This window comes from Myxocyprinus asiaticus, chromosome 10 (genome assembly GCF_019703515.2).
Source record: "Myxocyprinus asiaticus isolate MX2 ecotype Aquarium Trade chromosome 10, UBuf_Myxa_2, whole genome shotgun sequence".
Taxonomy (NCBI): Eukaryota; Metazoa; Chordata; class Actinopteri; order Cypriniformes; family Catostomidae; genus Myxocyprinus; species Myxocyprinus asiaticus.
This window is the reverse complement of record NC_059353.1, coordinates 23837203-23863427: the sequence shown is the minus strand read 5'-3', so window position 1 is coordinate 23863427 and position 26225 is coordinate 23837203. Positions and strand designations below refer to the sequence as shown.

Sequence of the window (26225 nt, the reverse complement as noted above, 5' to 3'; positions counted from 1 at the left end):
CATCTGAAGAATATCGATTTTCGGGGAAAAAAACAATGAATGAAGGTTTGAATCCGAGCACTGACATCCCGTCAGCACAACACAGGCGTATGCAAAACAAACCAAAACACTTCTCTTTGTAATATAAACAAAAGTTTATTTATGCAGTAATATCAATTAATAATTAATACAATGCAGTCAATAAACTTCCGACTTACAACTACAAACTAAACAGTGATATGATTAGATATGGAAATAAAAATAATCCTATAACACATAAGGTGTGTGTGTGTGTGTGTGTGTGTGTGACAGTGTGTGTGTGTGTGTGTGTGTGTGTGTGTGTGTCAGTGTAGTTACTGAGAGAGAGAGAGAGAGAGAGATGATTAAGTGACAGCCCGAAAGCTGATTTCGCGATAGCTGGAGATAAAGCAGCCGTGTTCATCACTCAGAGACGCGGTTTTACGAGCGGGGCTCGTAAAAGTCCCTTGTTATTTGACTCTTTAATGGATGAACTCAGTTGCTGTCTCACCCGCGATGGCGAAAATGCACAACAGTCCAATTTGGTTGGACCACAATACAGCAAAACAAATTCGTGATAATTAATACCCTGAGTATTAATAATGAGCGGACATGGCGGTCCGTAAACTGTACAAGCAAAAACCTTGAAACACAAGAATAGCACACTATAATATTCTATCTCCGCCCAGACGTAAACCTCTTACTTGAATCGCATGAGGACACAGGTAGAATGTGTTTTCCTCTGTCCTTTAACTTTGACCCGGTTCCTTGAGGCTCGTGTGATGACGGGGGCCGTTTCCTCGCGCTGTCGGCGGGCGGTACGGCTGTTGATTCTCGGCGGGCTGGCGGAGAACTCAGAAATGTTGACTTGATTGAAGATGGAAGAGAAATCTTTAATCTCTTCACTTCTGTAGGCCAACGGATGAAGATGCGAATTGCTCGGTGGTCTCCTTCGGATCCGTTAGAGTGTTCGGTTGAACACAGAGTATTCTCAACTCGTCCAGCGAGATGGAGATTGTATGGCTACAGTTTCAAGTCGGACATTACTTCCTTAATCCACGAGGTTGCACCGGAGAGCAGCAAAAAGCTACGTCCGTATTCGGTGAACTAAGTCGCTGGAAGCAACTTTGGAAGCATTTCAGAATTATTTGAAGTCCTGTTGATGTCATGTTTGAGGGATGATCTGTGGTTTGCCTCATCCAATAGGAGTTGAGAGCTCGATTCTTTAGAGGGCAAGGCTTCATGGATCTGTAGTCTGTTTTGGACTCCCTTTGTTTGATTTTGGCACGATTTTTGTCAGTAAAATTTACGACTTAGGAGGGGGCTTGAGGAATGTTTGTATGACTGTTAGGCCTGCCTTTGTCTTCTATCTGAATACATGAGGCCCAACAGAGCACATCTAAACAACTGGAATTCAAATGGAAGATGTCCTGACATGCTTCTATTCTCCTCAGGGCTTTTAACTCCATCTTTGACAGATTTTTTTTCTCCTGATAAGGATCAGCTGATGTCACTGATACACAGATGATAGGCTTTACATTATCTTAATGGATGAGAAAAAATCAGTCAATGCAGACTTTTTGTCTGCAACTGTCTCTGTACATGTCAGAATAAGCTGTGTGTGTGTGTGCATGTGATGTCTGTTTGCAGTCACAGCCGCTCACTCTTGGTGTACTTTGAGCATCATTCTGGGATCTCATGTTTCTTGAGTCGTGCTGTTTCAGCCCCTCATAATGTGCCCTAGGGTCAAAAGAAATGCTCCATAATGCCTAATGAATCAAATGGATTATATTATGTTCCACAATGCATAATTAACTCACTATGCCTGTTTCATTTCAAGCTGTTGTGTACCCACTGAAAAGTAGTAAAATAAACACATTTCCTATTTTTACTCTGTATCAGAAAAGTTATTTAGCGGCTTTCATTTTGTTAGACCATGTGGGAGTTCTGCATCTACACTTACTTCACTTTTATTGTCACACAACCATATACACTAGTGCAATAGTGGGTGAAAGTCTTGGGTGCAGTTCCGAGCAAATAGCAGTCATGACAGTGATGAGACATAGATGAGACATATACCAATTTACAATAAACAGATTTAACATCACAATTTACATATCTAATATACACATAATTACACACAACACAATATAAAAATAATAATATACAATATACAGTATACAATACACACAATATAGAATATTGTACAGTATACAATACAAACAATATAGAATAAACATACACACAATATAGAATACACATTATACAATAAAAATAGAATATATAGTACATATAAAATATACAGTAGGTTGTATTGTACTGTATTGACATTCAGGCTGAAGGTTGCCAGTTTGTTGTTAAGAGAGAACATAATTTAAGACAGTCTAGTGTGAGGTAATAAGATTAATAAATTGCAGTGCAGATGTATATTGATCGTGAGAGATCAAGAGTTCAGAAGTCTGATTGCTTGGGGGAAGAAGCTGTCATGAAGTCGGCTGGTGCGGGTCCTGATGCTGCGATACCGCCTGCCTGATGGTAGCAGTGAGAGCAACCCATGGCTTGGGTGGCTGGAGTCTCTGATGATCCTCCGAGCATTTTTCACACACCGCCTGGTATATATGTCCTGGAGGGAGGGAAGCTCACCTCCGATGATGTGTCTGGCAGTTCGCACCACCCTTTGCAGGGCTTTGCGGTTGTGGGCGGTGCTATTGCCGTACCAGGCGGAGATGCAGCCAGTCAGGATGCTCTCTACAGTGCTGGTGTAGAACCGTGTGAGGATGTGGCGGTTCATTCCAAACTTCCTCAGCCGTCTCAGGAAGAAGAGGTGCTGATGAGCCTTCTTCACAATGGCCTCAGTGTGGACGGACCATGTGAGTTCCTCAGTGATGTAGACACAGAGGAACTTGAAGCTGCTGACTCTCTCCACTGGTGCTCCATTGATGGTGATGGGACTGTGTTGTCTGTCTTTTCTCCTGAAGTCCACCACAAGCTCCTTTGTCTTGCTGACGTTGAGGGAGAGGTTGTGCTCCTGACACCAGCATGTCAGAGTGAGCACCTCCTCTCTGTAGGCCGTTTCATCATTGTCAGTGATCAGACCTACCACCGTCGTATCATCAGCAAACTTAATGATGGCATTGGAGCTGTGTGTTGTCACACAGTCATGTGTGTACAGGGAATACAGGAGTGGGCTGAGAACACAGCCCTGCGGGACTCCAGTGTTGAGAGTCAGTGATGAGGAGATGTTGCTGCTCATTCTAACCACCTGGCGTCTGCTTAACAGGAAGTCCAGGATCCAGCTGCACAGCGAGCTGTTTAAGCCCAGAGCCCGGAGTTTCTCATCTAGCTTGGAGGGCACTATGGTGTTGAATGCTGAGCTGTAGTCTACAAACAGCATTCTCACATAAGTGTTCCTTTTTTCCAGGTGGGAGAGAGCAGTGTGTATTGTAGATGCAATGGCATCATCACTGGAGCGGTTGTTGCAGTAAGCAAACTGCAATGGGTCCAGTGATGGAGGAATCACAGAGCAGATGTAATCTCTGATTAGTCTCTCAAAGCATTTGCTGATGATAGGTGTCAGAGCAACAGGATGCCAGTCATTTAAGCAAATGATTTTGGATTGCTTTGGTACAGGCACAATGGTAGACGTTTTAAAGCATGTGGGGACCACAGACAAGGAGAGAGAAAGGTTGAAAATGTCCATAAAAACACAAACCAGTTGGTTCGCGCATGCTCTGATGATGTGGCCCGGAATGCCGTCTGGACCTGCGGCTTTACGGATATTCACCCGTCGGAAGGATTGGGTTACAACCACTACAGAGACGGAGAGTGAACTAACCTCTGTAGCTTCGGCCGCGAGAGCTCTCTCTGCGAGGGCGGTGTTATTTCCCTCGTAACGAGCATAAAAAGTATTTAGCTCATCCGGGAGAGAGGCAGCAGTGTTCATGGCGGAGTTTTTATTCTCTTTAAAGTCTGTGATGATATTAATTCCCTGCCACATGCTTCTAGAGTTGGTGGTGTTAAACTGTCCTTCAATCTTGTCCCTGTACTGGCGTTTGGCTGCTCTGATAGTTTTGCGGAGTGCATAACTGGCTTGTTTATGCTCCTCCGCATTACCGGAATTAAAAGCGGAGGTCCGCGCATCAAGTGCGGTGCGAACATCACTATTTATCCATGGTTTCTGGTTGGGGTAGATCCGTATTGTTTTGGTCAGAACAACACCCTCTATGCACTTTCTGATGAAACACGTTACGATAACAGTGTACACCTCGATGTCGTCATCAGAGGCGGACTGGAACATCTCCCATTCCGCGTGATCAAAACAGTCTTGTAGTGTAAAATATGTGTTATAAAGCACTTTCTCTTAGCAACATAAATCCCTTAAACGGCTGCATTTGCATTTAAGTGCCGTTTCAGAACACCACTTTCTGGAATAAGCCGTTTTCTTAAATGCATGTAAACGTAGTCAAAGTGTTAACAGAATGAAAGATATATTTGTAATACAAGATATAGAAGCCTCAGCTCAGTGAAATGATGTCCACACAGCAAACTAACATGGAACTATGCTTCTAACCATAGGAGGAGAACTGTAGTCCCAACTGCACAACTTTGCGACGCAGTTTACAAATATTCATTGGAACTACGGTTTCAGGAAACACCAAACCAAAATGTTGGTAACGATGGAACTTGTGACCAGTGTTGGGTAAGTTACTCTAAAAAAGTAATAAAGAACTAACTACTAATTACATCTTCTACAGTGTAATTAGATTACTGTACTAATTACTCTGTCTCAAAAGTAATTGCATTATTTATTACTAATTACTTTTTAAAACCCTTTTTAACCTCGACCAGATGAAAAATACAAGGATAGACATGAAACTGTTCTTTTAATTCTTTCAAATAAATAATATAAATCAAATAAATTATTCATGAACTGGCCAAAGAATTTAAGGGGGCAGTGTTAATTTAGAAAACATATATTTTATCATTAGATGTTAAATTTCGATTTTAAATTCACTATTGTTTTATATAGAATTGTTCTATAGTCTATAAAGTATTTAACACAATTACATCAGAAGTAACCGTAATTAAATTACTGAAAAATTAAGAGCAATCCCTTACTTTACTTTTTCAATGAAAAAGTAATTTAATTACAGTAATAAATTACTTAGTAATGCATACACCCGACACTGCTTGCGACCATAGTTGGCTAATGATGCTTTTGGGAAACACACCCCAGATTGACAATATTGTCAAATCAATTGATTAAGTGTTTGACATAAAAATAAAAAAATGTGTGGCTAGAAATAAATATGCCCACATAAAGTTAAAAACGCCCCTTAAATCAACTTTAGGGGCCAATGTTGCCCCTAAAAATAATTATCTGACCCCATTGGGGTGTTCTGGTGTTTGTTAACCCTCGTGTTTTAACATGTCAGCAACTGTTCCGGTAGTTTTCAGTACTGTTAGCTCTTCCTTTTACTAAAGAACTGTAGACGCAGTTGACAGTCAGTCTTGTAAGTGCACAGATCTCTTCTCCTGCTCACTGTGTCTGACTTTAATTGCCTGTCTTGGTTCAGTCTAGCCCTACTGCTTGAAAAGTTTCTTTGTGTGGGCAAAGGCAGTATGCACAGCGCATAGCACAGATGGATTGACTTGTCAGAAAGAGAACAGCTGATTTGTGCCATTGGATCGACTAATAGATGGACTGACTGAAACAGGAATGAATGGCTGAACTGAAAAATTAAAAGGATAGATGGGCGAAAAACAAAGGATTTATGGTATGCCATGTGCTCAAGGCTAGTCTATAACACTCTAATAATGCTGCAACATGGATTTCTGCCTGTGATTAAATGTGATATCGGTTTTAGGAAAAGGGTGAATTAAATGTCATTTAAAGCGTTGAGTGGCGTGGTAGCACAGGTTTTCTGTGTGATATTAGCATTAATAGTTGTAGTACTTTTCAACGTTATTGTGAAGCAACGAACATTTTAAAATAAGCCACAGGTATTGAGGAAAATTTGAGCAAAATCAAGCAATCTAGCACTCACTTCCAGATCACAGCCCCACAGCAGCCCCTGCAGGATGAAATAGGAACTGCATTGCATCAGATGGAGGTTAAGCTAGGTAAATCACATATCATGCAACAGAGTGCACTAGAATAAGCAGTTTTAGGCTGTTTTTTAATCCACTCACTAGTTTGCTATAATATGAATCAGTATGTCATGAACTTGAATTCAGGCACTAGTAAGGACCTTGATAAACATTGAAAGACTGATGACTATTACCTGTGACATGGTTACGAGGTTGCACATTAAAATGTAGTGGATATTTATTAACATCACTGAATAACGTCATTGTGCATTTTCTTGTAGCTGTAAAAAAGTACAGTAAAATACTGAAATATGTGCTTGCCCATTTTTTTAATTATAATATGTAATGTACATAAAAATGTACATTGATAATTGACACGATGCCATTCAAGTATTAAACAAATATAAAAAAGCAATGCACAAGATGATTATAATAAAAATGTTAGCGCCTCAGTGCCTAATGGCCTTTACTAACGATTCTCTTTACTCATCATTGTCGCTCTTGAACTGTCATCAAAGCTTCTAGTACACTGTAAATATATATATATATATATATATATATATATATATATATATATATATATATATATATATATATATATATTCAGAAAAAAATAAATATAAATTATTTCCCAAAATAGGAAAATTGGTTTTATCAATTATTATTTACTTTTTACCACTTAACTAATAATTTAATATTAAATTCATTATAATTCACTTTGCTGATTTAAAAAAAATCTATATTTGCTGAGTAAAATGGCACTTTGAATCGAATAAGCATGCACAAGATGGAAGGAATTCTGCAAAGCTCTTTACAGATTCACTATTCAGTGAAGCCAAATAAATGGCGAGTCCCTTAAAAGACCTCTAAGCTAGGCTGATGTTGTTTATATGTGTTCCTGTAGCTCAACTTGTAGCGCACAGCACAAGGTATATTAATGTCATTCCCAGGAAACACACATACAGATAAAGTATGTTGAATGTATGTTGCTTGGGATAACGATGTTTTTAAATGCATAAATGTAAACATTGCAATGATGTTTTACTGTCAAGATGCAGAATTACAAATATGTTTCTTCTGTTTGAGCCCACACAATAGTATTGTCACCACAACTCAAATTCATTAATGTACATTGTATATGTATTGTATCGCTAACATGTTTTTTAACTTCCATTTCATTGAAATGCTGCTTTAATCCAACTTTTCATACATGCAAGTGCAAAACTGTTTTTTGTGACAGTTGAAGGCAGATCAGTACCTCCAGCCCTTTTAACTTTCAGTGTGCGTTCATTGCAATCAACTTATTCCATCATAATCACACTAGTTCCTCTTTCTCAAAGACAGAGTTCTAATGCCCTCCTGTACCACAAGAGGCAAATTTAAAAGGACCGAACTGCAGGGGCTCTGAAAATCAGGCATTTCTCAGGGCATGCTGGGGCTGCCTGGGGCTGGGCAGCCTTTCTCACTATTGCATCATGCCATGACTAAAGATTGAGTGAACACTTACAGTTGTAGAATATCCATTTTTCTCGCTCTCATTCTTCTTGCATTTAATTTAAGATCACATGCTAAGATTTTACTGTTTCTGCTGTCTCAGTTGTGCATCACTGTCACTCAGTACTTTATTTCACTCTCCATCTTTAGCTGTATCTTAGGTGTGCTATTAGTGGAATATTTGTATCAAAGAGGACTCAAACTTCATTTGACATTTGTTGGATGAGGAAATTTATGGGACAATAAGGATATTTTTTTTTTTTTTTTGCTGGCACAATTGGGCAACAATATTTACTTGCATTGCATGCCAACATTTTCACTGTACCCACCACCCACCCACAAAAATGACACATTTTATTTTTAGAATGAGCTAGATTATTTATTTGAATTTTTTATAAATACTATTTTACTTTTCATAAACAGTGTTTTTTTATTGCCAGTAGAAGCTAAAAATTACACAGCTATAATGTAACTCCATGACTCACAAACACACAAGTCACTTTCACTATTTCGATAAAACCTAACCTATGCTAGTAAGCTAGATGGCTGTACCTTGGTGAGAAGTTTTAATCAGCAGAATTTGCAACAACATTACTCTACAAACATCACACAAAACCAAATATGCTTAAGTTTGCAGGATATAAAAACACGTGTACATTATCAACCAAAGATAGTGAAAATGGAGCTCTGGTCCGATAGGGCAAGTGAGACAGTTCCATCAACTGGCCCAAAACACTGTCATTATTGTTGAGCCCTACCTTTTAGCTTTCTTTTTTTCCATTCTCTCATTAATTTCCTTGGACCATATGGTTAGTAATACTTGTTAGTAGAATATTTCCCCTGGAACAATCCGGGGTTAATGGTCTTGCTCAAGGGCAAACTCATGGATTGCCTTACGATGTTCACACCTACAACCTTTCAGTTATCGACCCAGAGCTTTAACCATTACTCCATACCAAACTTATGTATAAATGTTTATTCATATGAATAAATTCATCAGCTCATATTATGTAAGGAATAAATGGCAACGGACCGTATTGAAATTAAACAACATTTAGTTCCATTCCTTTTATATCTGACTAGAAAAGGGGAATACCAGGAGTGCTGATATTTAGTGTAACAGCACTGGAACGCCTTACATTATATATCACTCCATTTGTCTGTTGCTGTGTCCAAAATCACTCACTTGCACAATTTCCTATATAGTGGATGGTAGTGAGTGCACTAGATCAGTAAAGAGTATATACATGGTGCTTCAGAGAGAGTGCTGCTGGAGCAGTCGCAGAAACATCTTCATCACATATGTGCTTTTATCACATGTAGAATAATAATAATATCAACAATAATAATACTTGTTATTATTATAAAATGGTATATACAATAAATCTTCATTCTGTTTGTCATGTTTAATCTATATTTTCCATAATAATAATAATACATATAATAAAATAATAATTTGATAATAAATGATAATTATAATAAATATAATGACATAATGATACAAAAACTGCCAACAAGAATAAACACATTTGAACAAGCGTACATTATTGTATTTATTTATAATTTTTTAGTATCCTGACACTCTCCAAACTGGGCAGCATTTCTGAGCACAGAGACATGTGAGCATAGCACCTTTATGCGACTAAAACACAGTACTAAAGTTACCGGACACAAATTCCATTGATTTTTTGACGAATATGTTACCTACACATGATATTTGAATAATTTCCACTGTGAGCAGTCTTCTAAATGAACAATAATGCCCCCTCAGTGAATTAGTGAAGAAAGAAATCACTTGGCAGCAATGGCAAAATAAAAATGTACTATTACCTCATCTAATATAATTTAATCTATATAAATAAATTATAAATTATAAAAATTCATCTGTATGATTTTGGATCGCTTTATTTTATTATGTTATTTTAATCAGGTAATTATTTGTCAAAAATTAAAACAACACAGCATGCATGAAATAAACGATTGCAGGAATGAAGGAAGCTGAAAACTGGCATCTCATCCTCTCGCACTCTCTTTCCCAGCTTGTCAGTCCTCCCTGCGGTGGAATATGGGCAATATAGTGTCGGCAAATGTACATCGGCTGAACATTCGAAATCAGAGTGCATTGTGGGTAATAATTAGGGACCATTTGTAGGGAACGAGTTGTTAACTCAGAATTCAAGCAACTACAAATTGGCCGACACCCAAAATAGTGCACTATACTGTATAGTGGATAGAGGGCGATTTTGGGCAGCTTCAGCTTGTGTTTGTGGCATTCCAGACAGGTTGCCAGTTTGTTTGTTTGGTGACACAAAACAGTTGATTGTTCTTTGGTTTTGTGACTGTTCTTTTTGGCAGAGCAAAAATATACAACATTTCTGCCTATATTGTGTCTAAAGTGTACTTGATATTGTTACATGGCTCTCTGGAATACTTGATTCTGATTGATTAATTGCGCCATCCATCAGTCTGATATTTCTGAATATCTAAATCAATCTCTGCGACCTCTACAAGTAAGCTTATAAAATAACTTAAACTCAAATCAATATTTCATGTCCATTTATTTATTTATTTTGTAGGTAGCCATGTAATAAGCTGGATAACGAACAGTCAGCCAGATGGTATCTTAAAGAAAAACCTTAGGGTAATACAATCTTACCACCCTGCGGTTTATTTTGCGATAACGACCGGATGAATGTACATTATCCTTTGCTTAAGTTCTTGTTTCTGAACTGTTGTATAAAACATGGTAAACCCATTTATATTCACACCTGCATTTCTTTTGCCCTTTTCCACTCACCCATCCATGTTTTTATCCATCCATTCCATAATCAACCTCCTGTAGACCCAGCTTTTCCTTTTTTCTCCTATTTCACTCCCCCTCTCTCTGGATCTTTTGCCAGTCTTGGCTCAGAGCTCTCTCATCCTGCATAATATTGCTTCTGAGCCGACAAAACAGTGAGTACAAATCCTGCTCCAGAATCAATGGGCACAGTTATTCTTGTGACCCTTGCCAACCAGCTGGGCAACAGCCACATAGTCCCTCAGCCAACATATGAGCTGACAGTCCACTGAAGCTCTGCACTGTACCTGCCTCCCCAGGTTCCAGACAAACCCTTCCTGGTAGACCCAGGCACAGTTTGTCTCTGTGTGTCCAGGTGCATGTGTGTGTGTGGTGTAGTCATACTCTTCCAAAATACCTCCATGAGGTTTTGAACTGCTTCATTCACCACAAGGCCACCCAATGGTTTTGAGCTAGAACTGACTCACAAAGTTAAACTTTATTGGGTTTTAAAGAGATTTACTTTTTGATCAGTCTTTTGGTGCACTGAATAATTTTTTTAATTATTCTTGATAAGTCTTCATTCATATCAGCCAAACATATGCAATAAATCATGAATTGCATTTGCGTTTTCTGTGTCAGAGACAAATTCTGCAATATTATTATGACCAAGTTAACCATTTATGTTCCATTTTTTTTAATTCTCTTTATTTTTTTAGGAAACAATCATTCTGTTTTGCCCACATTTTGTGTTATTCCTCCCTGGTGTTTTCTTACACTATGAGAATCTTTTTTTTCTGCTTGTTTGGGAACGTGGACAGTGTAGCTGGCAGCCCTCATGGTAGCTTTATTCACATTCACATCACACACTTCTCTGTATTCCCTGCTGTTAGCACATCCAAAACCCTAAAATAAAGAGGTGCTGCTAAAACAGGAATGCATATTTTATAATAGTCTGATAAGAGATGCCACTTGTCATTAAGTTGGCATAATGTGGCCGATACTAGGTTAAAGGAACTCTTGGAAACAACATGCCATTGGCATAATGGACCTTATTCATAAAACACAATCTTAACCATTTTTTGTGTAATTCATATGTCAGACATTCTTGTATAAACTGTTCCTTTATTACCCTGGGAGAATTTACGTAAGAATGGGTTTAAGTAAGTTTTAAACAGAAATCTGTTTTACTAGTGTTTCATGTTCAAGGCCCAATTACATTAATATGTGTATTTTTAGGTGTATTTTTTTTTTTTTAACAATTTATTGTAATTTATAATTGTATTTCCTTCATGCACATAGAACCATTACCAAGTTGCTTGGTGGAAAACAATGTAAATGTATAATTGCTTTTGTCTGTTCTTTTTTGCAAATGTATAATCTTTGAATTTGGGGATATCAGACATTTTATAATTAAAATCTCTTCTTGTTTTTAGTGCAACAATGACTATGTTCCTGTGTGCGGCTCTAACAATGAAAACTATGAAAACGAGTGTTTTCTTCGGAGAGATGCCTGCAAACAACAGACTGAGATTCTGGTGGTCTCTGAAGGATCCTGCCCTGCCGGTATGTTCAGTCTTGTGTTGTTGTGTATGTCTCTTGAAGGTTAATCCATAGCCTAATCGTTTGCCCAGTAACTGAGAGTATGAAGTTATCAGATTTAGACAGATTATTTAGACCTATTTATCTCTGAGGTCTGAAACATATGCAGACTCATGTTATTTAAAAATGTTTTAGTCACATTTGTAAAAATAATACCCAAGCATATAAATAAATGTTTCTGTTCAGGTTAGCCACTTTACATTAAAGACCCCGTGAAATCTTTTGGAATTTTGTGGGTTTCATTCCATGTCTTTGCTTTAAAGCAATCTATATGCTAGTGTACTTTTGAAAGTTGACTCAAGTAATGTTTAGCAGATTAAAATTTTTCCTTGAATTAACTGTCCAAATAACTTATCTTGCACTACACAGATTTTTTTTCCCCCCAATTAAATGCTCTCTAGAATGAGAATGCTCCTCACCTAATACCACCTGCATCAGACCAGCAAGTAGCAAATCATTGTTCATGGCTATGACATAACCAAAGTCTGTTTGCTTTTTTTTTTTTTAAGGGCAAGCCCTTTGATGTGTCCAGCCCAAAATTCCTGTTTTAATAAGAAAAAGGACAGAAAACTGTTCATTCAGCGATTTCTCTTTACATGTAGATAACCAATGACAGCACAGAATAAAAGTGAATCAAAAAAGTTCAGAAAGCATCCTCCTTTTTCCTGTTATATGATGTTGATCATTATTAGTGAGTGTTGCATGTTTATGGCAGATCAGTCAAATATCTTATTAATGCTTAGAAGTGTGTTCTGCGGTCAATAAGATAGTATATTGCTGAGGGTAAAGCAGATGTTTGGTGCTCTGAGAGTTGCTGAGTCAGACTCCATTAAACGGTGTCTAAACACACTGAAACCATTAAAAATGATCTCTTGGGAGAGAGAGTGAGTGTGTGGGAAGAGAGCATTTGTGTGTATAGAGCATCTACAGAATGAAATGTTTGTGTGTGTGTGTGTGTGTGTGTGTGTGTGTGTGTGTGTGTGTGTGTGTGTTTGTGGGTAAAGTCATAATTCAATCACAGCAGGATATTGTTTCTCATCTACGGCTGAATGTGTGTGAGCATTTACCTGTCTGTAGGTGTTCTGGAAGGTAAAAGCTAATTTAGTAAAACAAGCAGCAGAAAACCAGAAAATTGTTTGTCTCTGTGAAGCTTGAATGGTGGCATTGAAAATCATCTCTCATCATCTCTCTGATTGGCTGTCTGTCTCTATGCGGTTTCCTTTCTGTCCATTTTTTTTATTTATTTCACTCTGTACTGTATATTCATACATTGAGTAAAGATCAGGCTGGACAACTCTAAAAACAAAACGTCTCAGTTACTGTCGTTACCTCCATTCCCTGATGGAGGGAACGAGATGTTGTGTCGATGTAGTGACACTAGGGGTCGATCATGAGAGCCCGAGTCACCTACAGATCTTTGAGAAAAGGCCAATGAGAATTGGCGAGTAGAATTTGCATGCCACTCCCCCCAACATATGGGTATAAAAGGGAGGCTGGAATGCAGATTCATTCAGGTTTTTGCACTGAGAAGCTGAGACAAGGTCCCGACCATTACAGCGGTGTAGTTCAGCCTGTGGCAAGAGGTACACAATGTCTCATTCCCTCCATCAGGGAACGGAGGTTACGACAGTAACCGAGACGTTCCCCTTCTGTCACTCACTCGACGTTGTGTCGATGTAGTGACACTAGGGGTCCCTTCTTGGGAACGATGAAGTAAGGGCTGTAAAACCCCTGTCTCACCTCGGCTGGAGGGACAGGCTCTATCATGCCCTTCTGTAGGAGGACTACGATCTCTGCCCGCAGGACGGCGGTGCTCTCTCCTTCACTGATGTGAAGAGAACGCCGCGGAACCGGGGCGGGCGCCTGGCGAATTGAATCGCATAGCCGAGTCAGATGGTTCTGGCCAGCCAGCGCAACGGGTTGGAAAGCGATAGCCATGCGTCCAAACTCCAGGCAAGGAGCACCAACGGAAGGATCAAATCCGACGATCCTGGGGGTGGGGCCTCGTGGCGGGGGAGCAGGGAGTGCCGTGTCGGGAAGCGGTGCTCCTACCTGAGGCAGCCGTGCTGAAGGGACCCTCAAAGCACTTACCTTGCTCCGCACGCCTGGCGTAAGGCAGGCCGGCGACTGAGGAGGAGGGCCTCTCGGGCCATCCTCGAGACTCGTCACCACCGGCTGGCCGGGGGTGTTGTTTGTGTGATGCAGTGGGGCACGCAAAGGCGGGGGGCCACGTTCGTGAGGCCCAGGCTGCAGGCGCTCGGTGTCCGGTAGCCATGGGGACGGCGACCATGAGCACTGGCGGTGTGATTCGAGGAGAGAGGAAACTGCTCTTTTTTTGACAATGTGGGTACCGCAGCCCGTACGGGGTGCGGCGAACAGAAAAGAAAAAGGGAACTAAAGATTTTCCTCCCGGCCCTCCACCGGGGGATGGAGTGGTCTGGCTACCAGCTCCGGAGTTCTCGTAGACATCTCGATCCTCGGGTGTCCCGTCTCAGGGGCACTTGGGAGCCCTCCTGGGGGTCTTCGCGGTCGGCCGAGAAGCGGGTGTGTCCCTCTCCTGGTGGGGGCTCTACGCCGGGACTGAGGGCTGGGCTCAGGCTGGTAGTAGCCGGTTGAGTTTGTGTCGCCGCAGGGGGACACCCTCGGTGAAAAGACGGGGTGCGCACTCTTGAGCCACATCGGAGCAAGGTGTGCTGAATGGCCTCCATCTGTTGCTTCACCGCCGAGAACTGCTGGGTGAAGTCCTCGACGGTGTCACCGAAGAGGCCGACCTGGGAGATGGCCGCATTAAGGAAGTGCGCCTTGTCCGCGTCCCTCATCTCGACCAGGTTCAGCCACAGGTGGCACTCCTGGACCACAAGCGTGGACATCATCTGCCCGAATGCGCGCGCTGTGACCTTAGTTGCACGGAGGGTGAGATCGGTCGCGAGCGCAGCTCTTGTAGCACACCGGGATCAGAACTACCCTCGTGTAGCTCTTTCAAAGACTTGGCCTGATGGACCTGTAAGAGGGCCATGGTGCGCAGGGAGGAGGCAGCCTGACCAGAAGCGCTGTAGGTTTTAGTCGCCAGAGATGACGTCGTCCTACAAGCTCGTGAAGGGAGTGCTGGGCAACTCTGCCAGGTGGTGGCGCTCAGCGGGCACAAGTGTGCTGCGATCGCCTTATCCACCTGGGGTATCGCGGCATAACCCTCGGCTGCCCCACTGTCGAGGGCAGTGAGAGCGGACGAACTGAAGGATCGGGTTCGGGCAGCAAAAAGTGCCCTCCACGATCACGTCAGCTCGTCGTGCACTTCCGGGAAGAAGGGGACTGGAGGGGGGCGTGGCCGCGAATGGTGCGCCGAACCCAGAAACCAGTCGTCAAGCCGCGAGTGCTTAGGGGCGGGTGGAGGGTTCCACTCAAGCCCAACACTAGCCCAGGCCCATGAGGCAGTGATCGTGACCGTCAGAGGCGGAGAGGTAACGACCACATCCAGGAACTGCACAGAGATGGAAGGGCATCTTTAAAAAGACGTTCAACATCACTGTGCCTGCTCTAATAGAGGAAATATACTCTTTAGAGGAAATAAACTCTTTTAAAGCGCTGTCGAAGCACCCAGGGGCGTAGTCTGCAGTGGAGAGCAGAGTGGAGAGAAAGCCGCTGGAATGCGCCGTATTTCCAACAGCACATGCTTCTGAAGAGGTGAATGGATCAGTAGTAGTATTCAGCTCTCTGAAATACAACCGCTTGGTTGAAATACAACAACTCTTTGACACTGATCTCCTCTCCACTAATTCCCTGGCAAATGATCCAGCACCAAACAGACCTACAGAGATAAGTGAAGTGTATCACACTCAGATATTTTCTTTTTCTCTGTGGCTGGTTGCAGCTTGTCTTCTCCGTCTTCATTCATACATCAATATAATAACTGAAAGTGAGCTGCTTCAAGCACCAGGAAACAAAACAATGATTGTAATAACCAAAGTATTAAAAGCTCATTTTATTTAGTTGTATTGTGGAAACTAAAGTCTGCCTTGTTCAGATCTTCCCCAGCTGCCTTCTTCAAGAATTCCTATTTGTATTATGCCTGTGTGTTGTTGCTTCTTGAGGAATTCCTATTTGTATTGTGCCTGTGTATTGATGCTGTCCATGGTGCTGAAACCAATTCTGCATGTGCCAAAATGGCATGGTGTCAGAAGCATCAAGTTGGCCACTTTGGACTTTTACTACAACCCCTCACTTCAGGGTAGTTCATTTACTAACCCTCATGTTGTTCCAAACTTGTATGACTTTCTTCCATTAAACACAAAGGGAGTTTGTCAGAGTGTTAGGGAATGACAGCCTCAGTCACCATTCACTTTTATTGCATCTTTTTTCCATAAAATGAAAGTGAATTGTGCCTAACATCTGCTTTTCTGCTCTTCGGAAGAAAGAAAGTCATATGGGGTTTTCCCAAACATTAGCTGTAACAATAACATTCATCAACAGTCACTTCCAATACTAGCTGGTTAAATCAGGTTATTCCCCTGTAAACCAAGTTATTTGACCTCTATTACTGCATAAAACCTGTCCTCCATCATATATGGCTAAGATTTATATTGCAGCCCAGTTTCCCAAAACAAAGTCCTTGCTCTGCTCTGTTAAAATGTTCACAAGGAACTTGCGTGTCAAATCTTGAGAAGGACTGCTGGGTATATCCTTCTCCCTATTCTCTGGCATTGATAAGTGGGCTATTTACCTCACAAATGGTATTGAGTTCACCCGCGTGCTGTTTTAAGATCAGTGTGAATAATGCTCTGATTAAGGAGATGGACCAGCGCTTATATTGAGTTTTCAGTGTGGCAGCAGGGCAGCTAGCCATTAGCTTAGTGGTGCATAACTGTAGAGAGGACTCTGGAAATTGAGGTGAAAATAGCCATTCTGCATAAACACACTCCACCTAGTGCTGAAGTAGCTTTTCTCTGCAGACTTAAAAAGTATTTTGGCTTTTTATTGAAGTCTTCATTTAATCCACATGCTCAGCAGTGAATACCACATTCTAAATACATTCCCATATATGGTTACCCCTAAGGATCAATAGGCATATCAGTACATGTTTTATTATTAATTAATTCTTTGTACCTGTTTTAAAACCCAATTCTAGGGATGGAACTAGTCATCCAACAACCGACTAGATTATATAGATTATTTTCCTTAATTTGTATGTTTTTTTAGGTTGTGTCTTTAAATGTATCTGCTTTAAAACACTGCTGCTAAAGTCATACACATTCAGATGGACATCTTTGGCCGTTATGTCACATCTTGCTCTGTTTTTTGAGCATTCTGCCACAAACATTGCATTTTTAAGCCGGCATGTCAAGTTAGTTGTTAGTTAGAAAAATTCAGTTAGGATGACTCTCTGAGATAGATTAAAGATTTTTTATTATAATGACAGTGAAGTAAGCTTAGTCTTGGAGGACTAGATCTGCTTTATGCATGTTGCTGCTGCTTGATATGAGTCAATATGATGCTGCTGAGATAGAAGAGACCAAGAAGAGATTTTATGTACCAACATAAAGTTAAAGCCCCCCAACACTTATATTTAAAGATACAGTTGTAGCCAAAAATATTGGCACCCTTGGTAAATATAAACAAAGAAGGCTGTGAAAAATGTGTCTTTATTGTTTATCCTTTTGATCTTTCATTCGAAATATTCACAGAAATCTAACCTTTAATTGAAGTAAACTAATTGAAAGGGGGGAATCTCATAATTAAATAAATATTTTTCTCCAAAACACATTTGCCACAGTTATTGGCACTCCAAGAAATTCTTATGAGTAAAATATATCTGAAGTATATTCCAATTCATATTTTACATTTTTTAGTACACCTGGGTGAGTAGGAACATGAAATTGTTCAGCCATGACTTCCTGTTTCACAGGGGTATAAATATGAGATAACACACAAGCCAAATTCTCTTAGTCACCCATAACAATATGTAAGACTGAAGAATAAAGTTATGATGTGTGGCAAAAGGTTGTTGAGCTTCATAAAATGGGAAGTGGCTGTAAGAAAATAGCTAAAGCATTGAAAATGCCCATTTCCACTATCAGGGTAATAAATAAGAAGTTCCAATCAACTGGAGATGTTAAGAATCGGACTGGAAGGAGATGTGTGTCTATATTGTCTCCACACATGGTAAGGAGGATGGTTCGAGTGGCCAAAAATTCTCCAAGGGTCAGAGCTGGAGAATTGCAGAAATTAGTTGGGTCTTGGGGTCAGAAAGTCTCAGAAACTGTAATCAGACATCACATACATCACAACAAGTTGTTTGGGAGGGTTTCAAGAAAAAAGCCTCTGCTCTCATCCAACAACAAACTAAAACATCTTCAGTTTGCCACACTCTACTGGAACTTCAAATGGGAACGGGTTCTATAGTCAGATAAAACAAAAATAGAGATTTTTGGCAGCAAACACCAGAGATGGGTTTGGCGCACACAGAGAGGTAGCCATATGGAAAAGTACATCATGCCCATGGTTACATATGGTGGTTGATCTTTAACATTGTGGGGCTGTTTTTATGTCAGAGGTCCTAGACATCTTGTTCAGATACATGGCATCATGGACTCCATCAAACACCAACAGATAAATAATCAAAGCTACACTGCCTCAGCCAGAAAGCTGGTATCACCCTGGGATGCTTTTTAAACAGTATTGAAGGAGTTCCCATCTATGTTGGGCACTTATTGGCTGCTTTTCTTTATTATTTGGTCCAAGTCATCAATTTCAAAAACTTTTTTTTTTTATTCAATTTTAGTTTTATAATGAAATAAATTAATATGGTGGCATAATTATATTTTTGTCTACAAAACTAATTTCAAACATTTAAGCATACTCCTTCAGATCAAAAGATTTTTAAGATCATGAGAAACATTTCAGTCAAGTGTTTCAAAACTTTTGACCGGTAGTGTATATTTGACAAAAATATTTGTTTTTTGATAAAACTTGTGTTGTTTTTGCAATTGTTTGATATCCAATAGAGGAAAGATTTTGGTGAATATGTTGAATGAAAGATCAAAAGGATAAACAATAAAGATGTATTTTTCACAGCCTTCTTTGCTTATATTTACCAAGGGTGCCAATATTTTTGGCCACAACTGTAGATAATACAGGGAACAGCAATTTCTCCCCTGTCCCCCCTCCTCCCAGTAGATCAGACAGACAGACGTGGTCTGCAGTGAGGTGGATTTCAGTCTTGTGTAGCTTGCCATGTATCCCTAAATGTGTTCTCAATAGGTTTATCTAGTGATCCGAAAAACTATGTGTATGAGTGACTGAACTAAATTATTAGTTAACTATGAGCAACATGTGCCCTGTAGAGTTTCCTAACTGAACTTAATTGTCATTTCAGTTAAAACAACTCAATTTAGCTTAAAGATTTAAGTTGATACAAGACAGTGTATTAGGCTTGGTCTTGACGACTGATCTGCTTAACGCCTGCCGTTGCTTGACATGAGTCAATATACTGCTGCTGCTGGCACAAAAACATGATGCTGCGACAGAAGAGATATGCTGCTGCTACTGTACCAACATCAAGATAAAGCCCCCCAACACTTATATTTAAAGATAGATAATACAGGGGCCTGGGTAGCTCAGCGAATATTGACGCTGACTACCACCCCTGTAGTTTGAATCCAGGGTGTGCTGAGTGACTCCAGCCAGGTCTCCTAAGCAACCAAATTGGCCCGGTTGCTAGGGAGGGTAGAGTCACTTGGGGTAACCTCCTCGTGGTCGCGTGGATTAGAGGTTCTCGCTCTCAATGGGGCACGTGGAAAGTTGTGTGTGGATCGCGGAGAATAGCATGAGCCTCCACATGCTGTGAGTCTCCGCGGTGTTATGCACAGCAAGCCACGTGATAAAATGCATGGACTGACTGTCTCAGAAGCGGAGGCAACTGAGACTTGTCCTCCGCCACCCGGATTGAGGTGAGTAACCGTGCCACCATGAGGACCTAGTGGGAATTGGGCATGCCAAATTGGGGAGAAAAGGGGATTAAAAAAAAAAGATAGATAATACAGCGAACAGCAATGTCTCCCCTCCCCCCAGCAGATCAGACCAACAGACGTGGGCTGGAGTGAGGTGGATTTCAATCGCGTGTAGCTTGCCATGTATCCCTAAATGTGTTCTCAATGGGTTTATCTAGTGACCTGAAAAACGATGTGTATGAGTGACTCTCGGTTTAGCTTAAGGATTTAAGTTGATGTAAGACTGTGGAGTAGGCTTGGTCTTGTCGACTGATCTGCTTAACGCCTGCTGCTTCTGTCTGACATAGTCAATATATTGCTGATGTGAAGCCAAAAAAATAAATAACAATTCCCCCTCAACAGCATATCTGACCACCAATCATGTGAGCTGCAGTGAGGTGCATTTCAGTCACGTGTAGCTAGCAGTGTATCCCTGGGTGTGTTGGTTAGATGTTCCCGATGGGTTTATCTAGTAACCTGAATGACTATGTGTAAGGGTGATTAAAGCAAATTGACTAATCAGACTATGCGTGCAACTGAAGACTATTATATTTCTAAAGAGCACAATGGGCCCTGCCTATAGGCAGGGTTAAGTCGATGGGCTAGCATGCGTGCCAACAGGACACCCCAGCAACTACCTGAGCAATTTTATAGTGACTGAGTCAGACTCATAGCTTTAAGCATTAGAATGTCTTTGCAACTGGGCATGATGTAACGTTAATAAGCTACTGAAGACCAGTGTCCCATTTCTTTGTGGCCCATTTTTGCCCATTCAGGAATGCCTGATGAGGGTTTGGCGAAACTAATGATGTTGGGATCCTTCAGTCATAGATGGAAATGAGTGACATCTAAGGTGGCTGAAGAGTTGGGTTGCAAATTACAAGTTAAAACAAATGACTAAATGCAAATATAATTATGGTTGTTGGAAGCAGGAACAGACAAAACCAGCACAAAGTACAGGAATAGCTCAGGCAGGTCATAAGAGGAGTGTGGGTTTAGCCATCTCTGACCTCATATTTTGGCAGCAGTATTCATGAATAGAAGATTTAGGAAGTGCCAATGATCTTATTATTTACCTGATTTGGAAGATAAAAAATAAGTTTAAATATGCAGTCCAGCTGAGTTGACACTACTATTGATATAGGAAATCAAACAGTGACCTTTATAATAATATTGATTAATGCTTGAATGTCACATAGAAGATGATCAGTTTGTCTTGCCATACTTCACCCCACAGACAGTAGCGGTTTTAACCACCACGCAAACCACGCAATTGCGGGGGCCCCCGCCCCCGTAGGAAAGCTCCACAAAAAATGCTTCAGGGGTGACATGTTGTTCTGTGTACTTGCGCAAATATGCTGTTGTCAGCGCTCTTAGAGCGGTTCACGTAAGAATCCGCTGGGGTCGGGACAGCTGAGTTTTTTTAAGTAGGGTTCAGGTTTGTAATTTTTACAAAAATATATAGGCCATCCGAAATTGTTTCGCGCACGCGTTCTCACTCACAGATACATGCAAGTTAGGGGCCGTTCACACCGAAAGTGTTTTTGCCTGCATCTGCTCTGTTTTGCCATTGTTTTTCTGTGTAAACACAAGCTGGATGAATGTCCATACATGCTGCACTGCGTCTCGCTGTTTCTTCAGTGTCTCACGGAAGACTGGCACATTTTTAGACCCTGTGTCAAGTTAATAAGAGCTTCAGGTTTCAAAAACGCATGCCGAGACACCTGCGTTCTGTATCTGTCGTTGAACTGTGTCTAAATTGTTTGTTTTTTTTAGCACAGGTGTAACAAAGATTTAACATTCTGAACAAGTTCAGGTTGCAAAGAGGGGACTGTTACAATTATTCCAGATTGTTCTGCAACAAGGAAAGTTTCAGCACTTGATAAACGGCAACGTTTTTTTTCCCCTTCTGCTCTAGTGTGCTGAGGGGCCGCCGTGCTTTGTATGTTTATTGTTAGTTACGGATGTTGCCTACAATGCTTTGTCTAAAATACAGCCTCAGTGTCAGAATATAAGCTCCAAGTGAAAGTAAAGTAAATAAGACAGGAATATATTACTATTGTATACAACAAATCCTCAAAGTAATAAAAATACTGTATCATATTGTAACGAGTCAGAGGCAGACACCGAGTGAAGATCCATGTGCAGAGTTTAATGCAATCGTAGTTAAACAGGCAGAGGACAAAACCAGGTAGGCAATCCAAACAAATTAACAAATCAAAGATGGTAAACAAAGGGGTAATCCAAGGGACAGGCAATAATCAACACAGGAAGTAGATAAATATAATGCTCAGAAATGCAAGATAACAGGTGAATTGGCAAGACTTCACAGTGAAGTGCAGTGAGAGCAGAGACTAAATACACCGGGAGATGATTAGTGAATGAGATTCAGGTGTGAGAGTCAATGGTGGGAAGAAGGGGATTCTGGGAAGTGTAGTCCGGGTAGAGGTTAATACTCAGGGGAAGGGGATCTTGTGTGAACAGACAGAGAGGATGTGAAACATATTATTATGGCAAACTGGACAACAATAAATAATTGTTGAGTTATAAAATTAATAAATAACAACTGAATTCCAAAGTAGTAGGTTTTGCACACCCTGTTCAAAAAAGTAAATATTGCTTTTTTTATTACTGTATTGTGGAAAAACTGGAAAACATGCATTAATTATCTTTAACTAGATTTTTATTTCATTAAACATTTTGAATGTACTTGGCTACTGGTTGATAGAATTAATTTAAAATTATGATTTAAAATAAATTTTATGTAATTTTGTTTAAGCAAATACTTTTAAAATGGGGCCCCAGCTTGGTCGGTTACTTGGGGCCTCAGAAAACGTAAACCCGCCCCTGCCCACAGACACACAGTTATGATGGTGTAGAGTTTAAAACACGAAAGATTTATAGACCGCTTAAGTCTGAATATCCAACCTGCCAGAAGAGCTGCATCTTTAAATTGGGGGAGGTAGTAGGCTAAATAAATTAGTCATATTATTTTAAACCTTTCCAAACATTTAAGCAAGCCTAGATATGCATGAATGCAAAGTTTGATACAGTGAATTAGGAAATAATCACAGAAAATTGTCTAAAGCGTGCTTTGCACCTCATCAAATCTGTGTAAAATGCAGCGTCAAGGTGTAAACTTTTTGGTTCTGTGTAAATTAAATGCAACATCAGGTCAGCCTTAAACAGTTGTTAAACCATTTCATGAGTTATTTTAATATTTCAACGTTAACTTGATAATTCACATTCCATATTCATATTTTAAATATTATCTCATAAAATGTAAGCATTATACTGCTGTGTAAATGCATTTATGCCTGCTCTGATCAGATTTAAAATCAATAAGACCAAATGCCACTTCAGATGCAGGTTCTGTGCCACCTGGGTGTAAAGATAATATAAAATGATGGATCCCTGTGCACTCCGAAGCTAGGTGAGACTTTAGAGCCTGGTGTCACACTCCTTAGTAGACAGAATCAAACAATCCACTATGAACCAGTCTATAATCCAGACGGCACTGTAAAATTTTACCTGGTGAGATTACACTAGCTGGGCTCAGGCATTTGATCAACCTGGTGCAATCTATATTCGTGCTGCAGTTACCAGCTAGGGGACTAGCGGTTGTCATAAGAATCGCTGCTTATAGTCTTTTCAACGTCACAATACTTAATTTATGTACAAACATTCAAATATTTATGATATGTTTAAAACCGTTACTTCCCCCAATGTAATAGTACAATACATAATAGTTAGTCCATGTGAGCCTTCCATTCCGGGATGCTGAAGCCAGATGGAATGCTGAGCGAAGTCTTTGTGAAATTGCTGGGATTAGATTGGAAAGCCTGGTGGCAACATGGCCAGCCAAAGAAGCTGCGTGTGCCTATTTTCCAGTGCTACAATCTATGGATTGTTTCATTGCCATTTTGATGCAACTACTGGATAGTTATTTGAAGATGTGTCAAGGTTTTCATTACAGCTGGAGGATAGATGGTACCGATGAAGCATTTGTGTTGCCATCTTTCTTTGGCTTGGTTATGGGCACTCGTTTTCTCAGGTGAAGTCGGAGCTTGAGTTCGTTTGGCGAAGATATTTTCCTGGTAACAAATCCTCCAGGATTCTGGATTTGGAACCTAGAAACCTGTTCGAGACCGTACAGGACGAGACTGCTACACATACTGCGCTGCTGTAGCCAATTCCCGGTGTAGTGCGTGAGGTGAGTAGCAGCTTTATATATTTTGACACAAGGAAAAAGCTTCTGATTGGGTGCGTAGAATGAGGTGCACCTGTTCAACCTATCAGCCGTGCCATATAGAGTTTCCTAACTGAACTTACTTGTCATTAGGCCATCTTTTAAAAACACATCTCGAGACACCTACACTCTGCTGTTGTGCTTTATCTATTTGTTTTTTAATGCAAAAATGCCCCCTAAGAAACGTGTCTGATCAGGGCCAGGTGAACCCGAAACCAGTGTACTTATACGTGACTTCCTTAAGTTAGATTAGTTGACTAGTTGCTCAGGCAACCCACAGACTTGTCGATTTTGAAATTATGGTGTTTTGCACATCCCTACCTGGTACCAATATGTTACCTGATGCTCACATATCAGTCAAGCTCGCTGTTCTTTATATTGTTAATTGTGTGTTGTAACAGCAGCCATGGTGTGTTAAATGACAGCTGCATGTGTCTCTGCTGACAGAAACCATCTGCCACGGAGACTAGAGCTCCACTCTGCTCAACCCACAACTTCATGGGAGCCAGAGGAAAGTGCAAAGTCACCTCAGCACACATTCTCCCAGATAAAAGAGAAAGGCAGAGAAGATATGTAACCTGCTGATACCTCTGTGTGAGGAACAAAGGTCTCTTACACTAAATAAGACTGCTGTCATTGTTCTGTGCCAGCAGACTCAACAGAGGCCAGTCTCACAGGAAGCAGTATGTGGAGAAACAGACTGTTCATCTTGCTTTACTCTTCCAGCCTCACTGTGAAATATTTTTTTTTTTTTTTTTTTACTTTTGACCCTGATACCCTTGACCCTGAAATTCCTTGTTTCTGTTTAATACCTTTATGTATTTTTCTCTTCATTCTTGAGAATGCAAGGTTGGCGAATTATAGTTCATGGTTTTTCTTTATACCTTATAATTCTTTATTCTTAAACATTAAGGGGGAAATTCATTAAAGGGATAGTTCACACAAAAATTAAAATGTTCACTTCTTTTTTTTATTTTATATTTTATCCCCTTTTCTCCCCAAACCGGAATGCCCAGTTCCCACTACTTACTAGGTCCTCGTGGTGGTGCGGTTACTCACCTCAATCCAGGTGGTGGAGGACAAGTCTCAGTTACCTCCACGTGCATCTTATCACGTGGCTCGTTGTGCATGACACCGTGGAGAATCCCAGCATGTGGAGGCTCATGCAACTCTCTGCGATCCACATACAACTTACCACGCACCCCATTGAGAGCAAAAACCACTTAATCGCGACCATGAGAAGGTTAACCCATGTGACTCTACCCTCCCTAACAACTGGGCCAATTTGGTTGCTTAGTAGACCTGGCTGGAGTTACTCAGCACACCCTGGATTCGAATCTATGACTCCATGGGTGGTAGTCAGTGTCAATACTCGCTGAGCTACCCAGGCCCCAGAAAATTCTCTCTTCTTTTACTCTCATGCCATCCCAGATGTGTATGACTTTCTACAGCCGAAAAACAAATGAAGATTTTTAGAAGAATATTTCAGCTCTGTAGATCCATATAATGCAAGTGAATGGTGACCAAAATTTTGTAGCTCCAAAAAGCACATAAAGACAGCATAAAAGTAATCCATTAGACTCCAGTGGTTTACTCCATGTCTTAAGTGATCTTATAGATTTTGGGTGTAGAAGAGACCAAAATATAACTCCTTTTTCACTGTACATCTTGCCATTGTAGTCTCTAGGCACGATCATGATTTCAAGCTCGATTACACATTGTAGTGCTTGACGCATGCGCAGAGCGCTAGATGGCGCTAGGACATTTAATCAAGCTTGAAATCATGATCGCCAAGGAGACTGCTGATGTTAAGATTTACAGTGAAAAAGGAGTCATATTTTGGTCTGTTCTCATCTAAAACTTATTGGATCGCTTCAGAAGACTTGGATTAAACCACTGGAGTCTTATGGGTTTCTTTTATGTGGCCTTTATGTGCTTTTTGTGAGCTTCAAAGTTTTGGTCACCATTCGCTTGCATTGTATGGGCCTACAGAGCTGAGATATTCTTCTGAAAATCAGTGTTTTCAGCAGTC

At 40.6% G+C, this 26225-nt stretch overlaps 1 protein-coding gene across 2 annotated transcripts in view; it reads left to right on the top strand.

Moving 5' to 3' along the window:
* tmeff2a (transmembrane protein with EGF-like and two follistatin-like domains 2a) overlaps positions 1–26225 on the top strand; it is a 114167-nt gene that overhangs the window by 29091 nt on the left and 58851 nt on the right. For both annotated transcript variants that reach the window (XM_051708160.1, XM_051708159.1), the window contains exon 3: positions 11797–11926. In XM_051708160.1, the coding sequence (XP_051564120.1) occupies positions 11797–11926 (130 nt within the window). The remainder of the gene's footprint in view (positions 1–11796; positions 11927–26225) is intronic.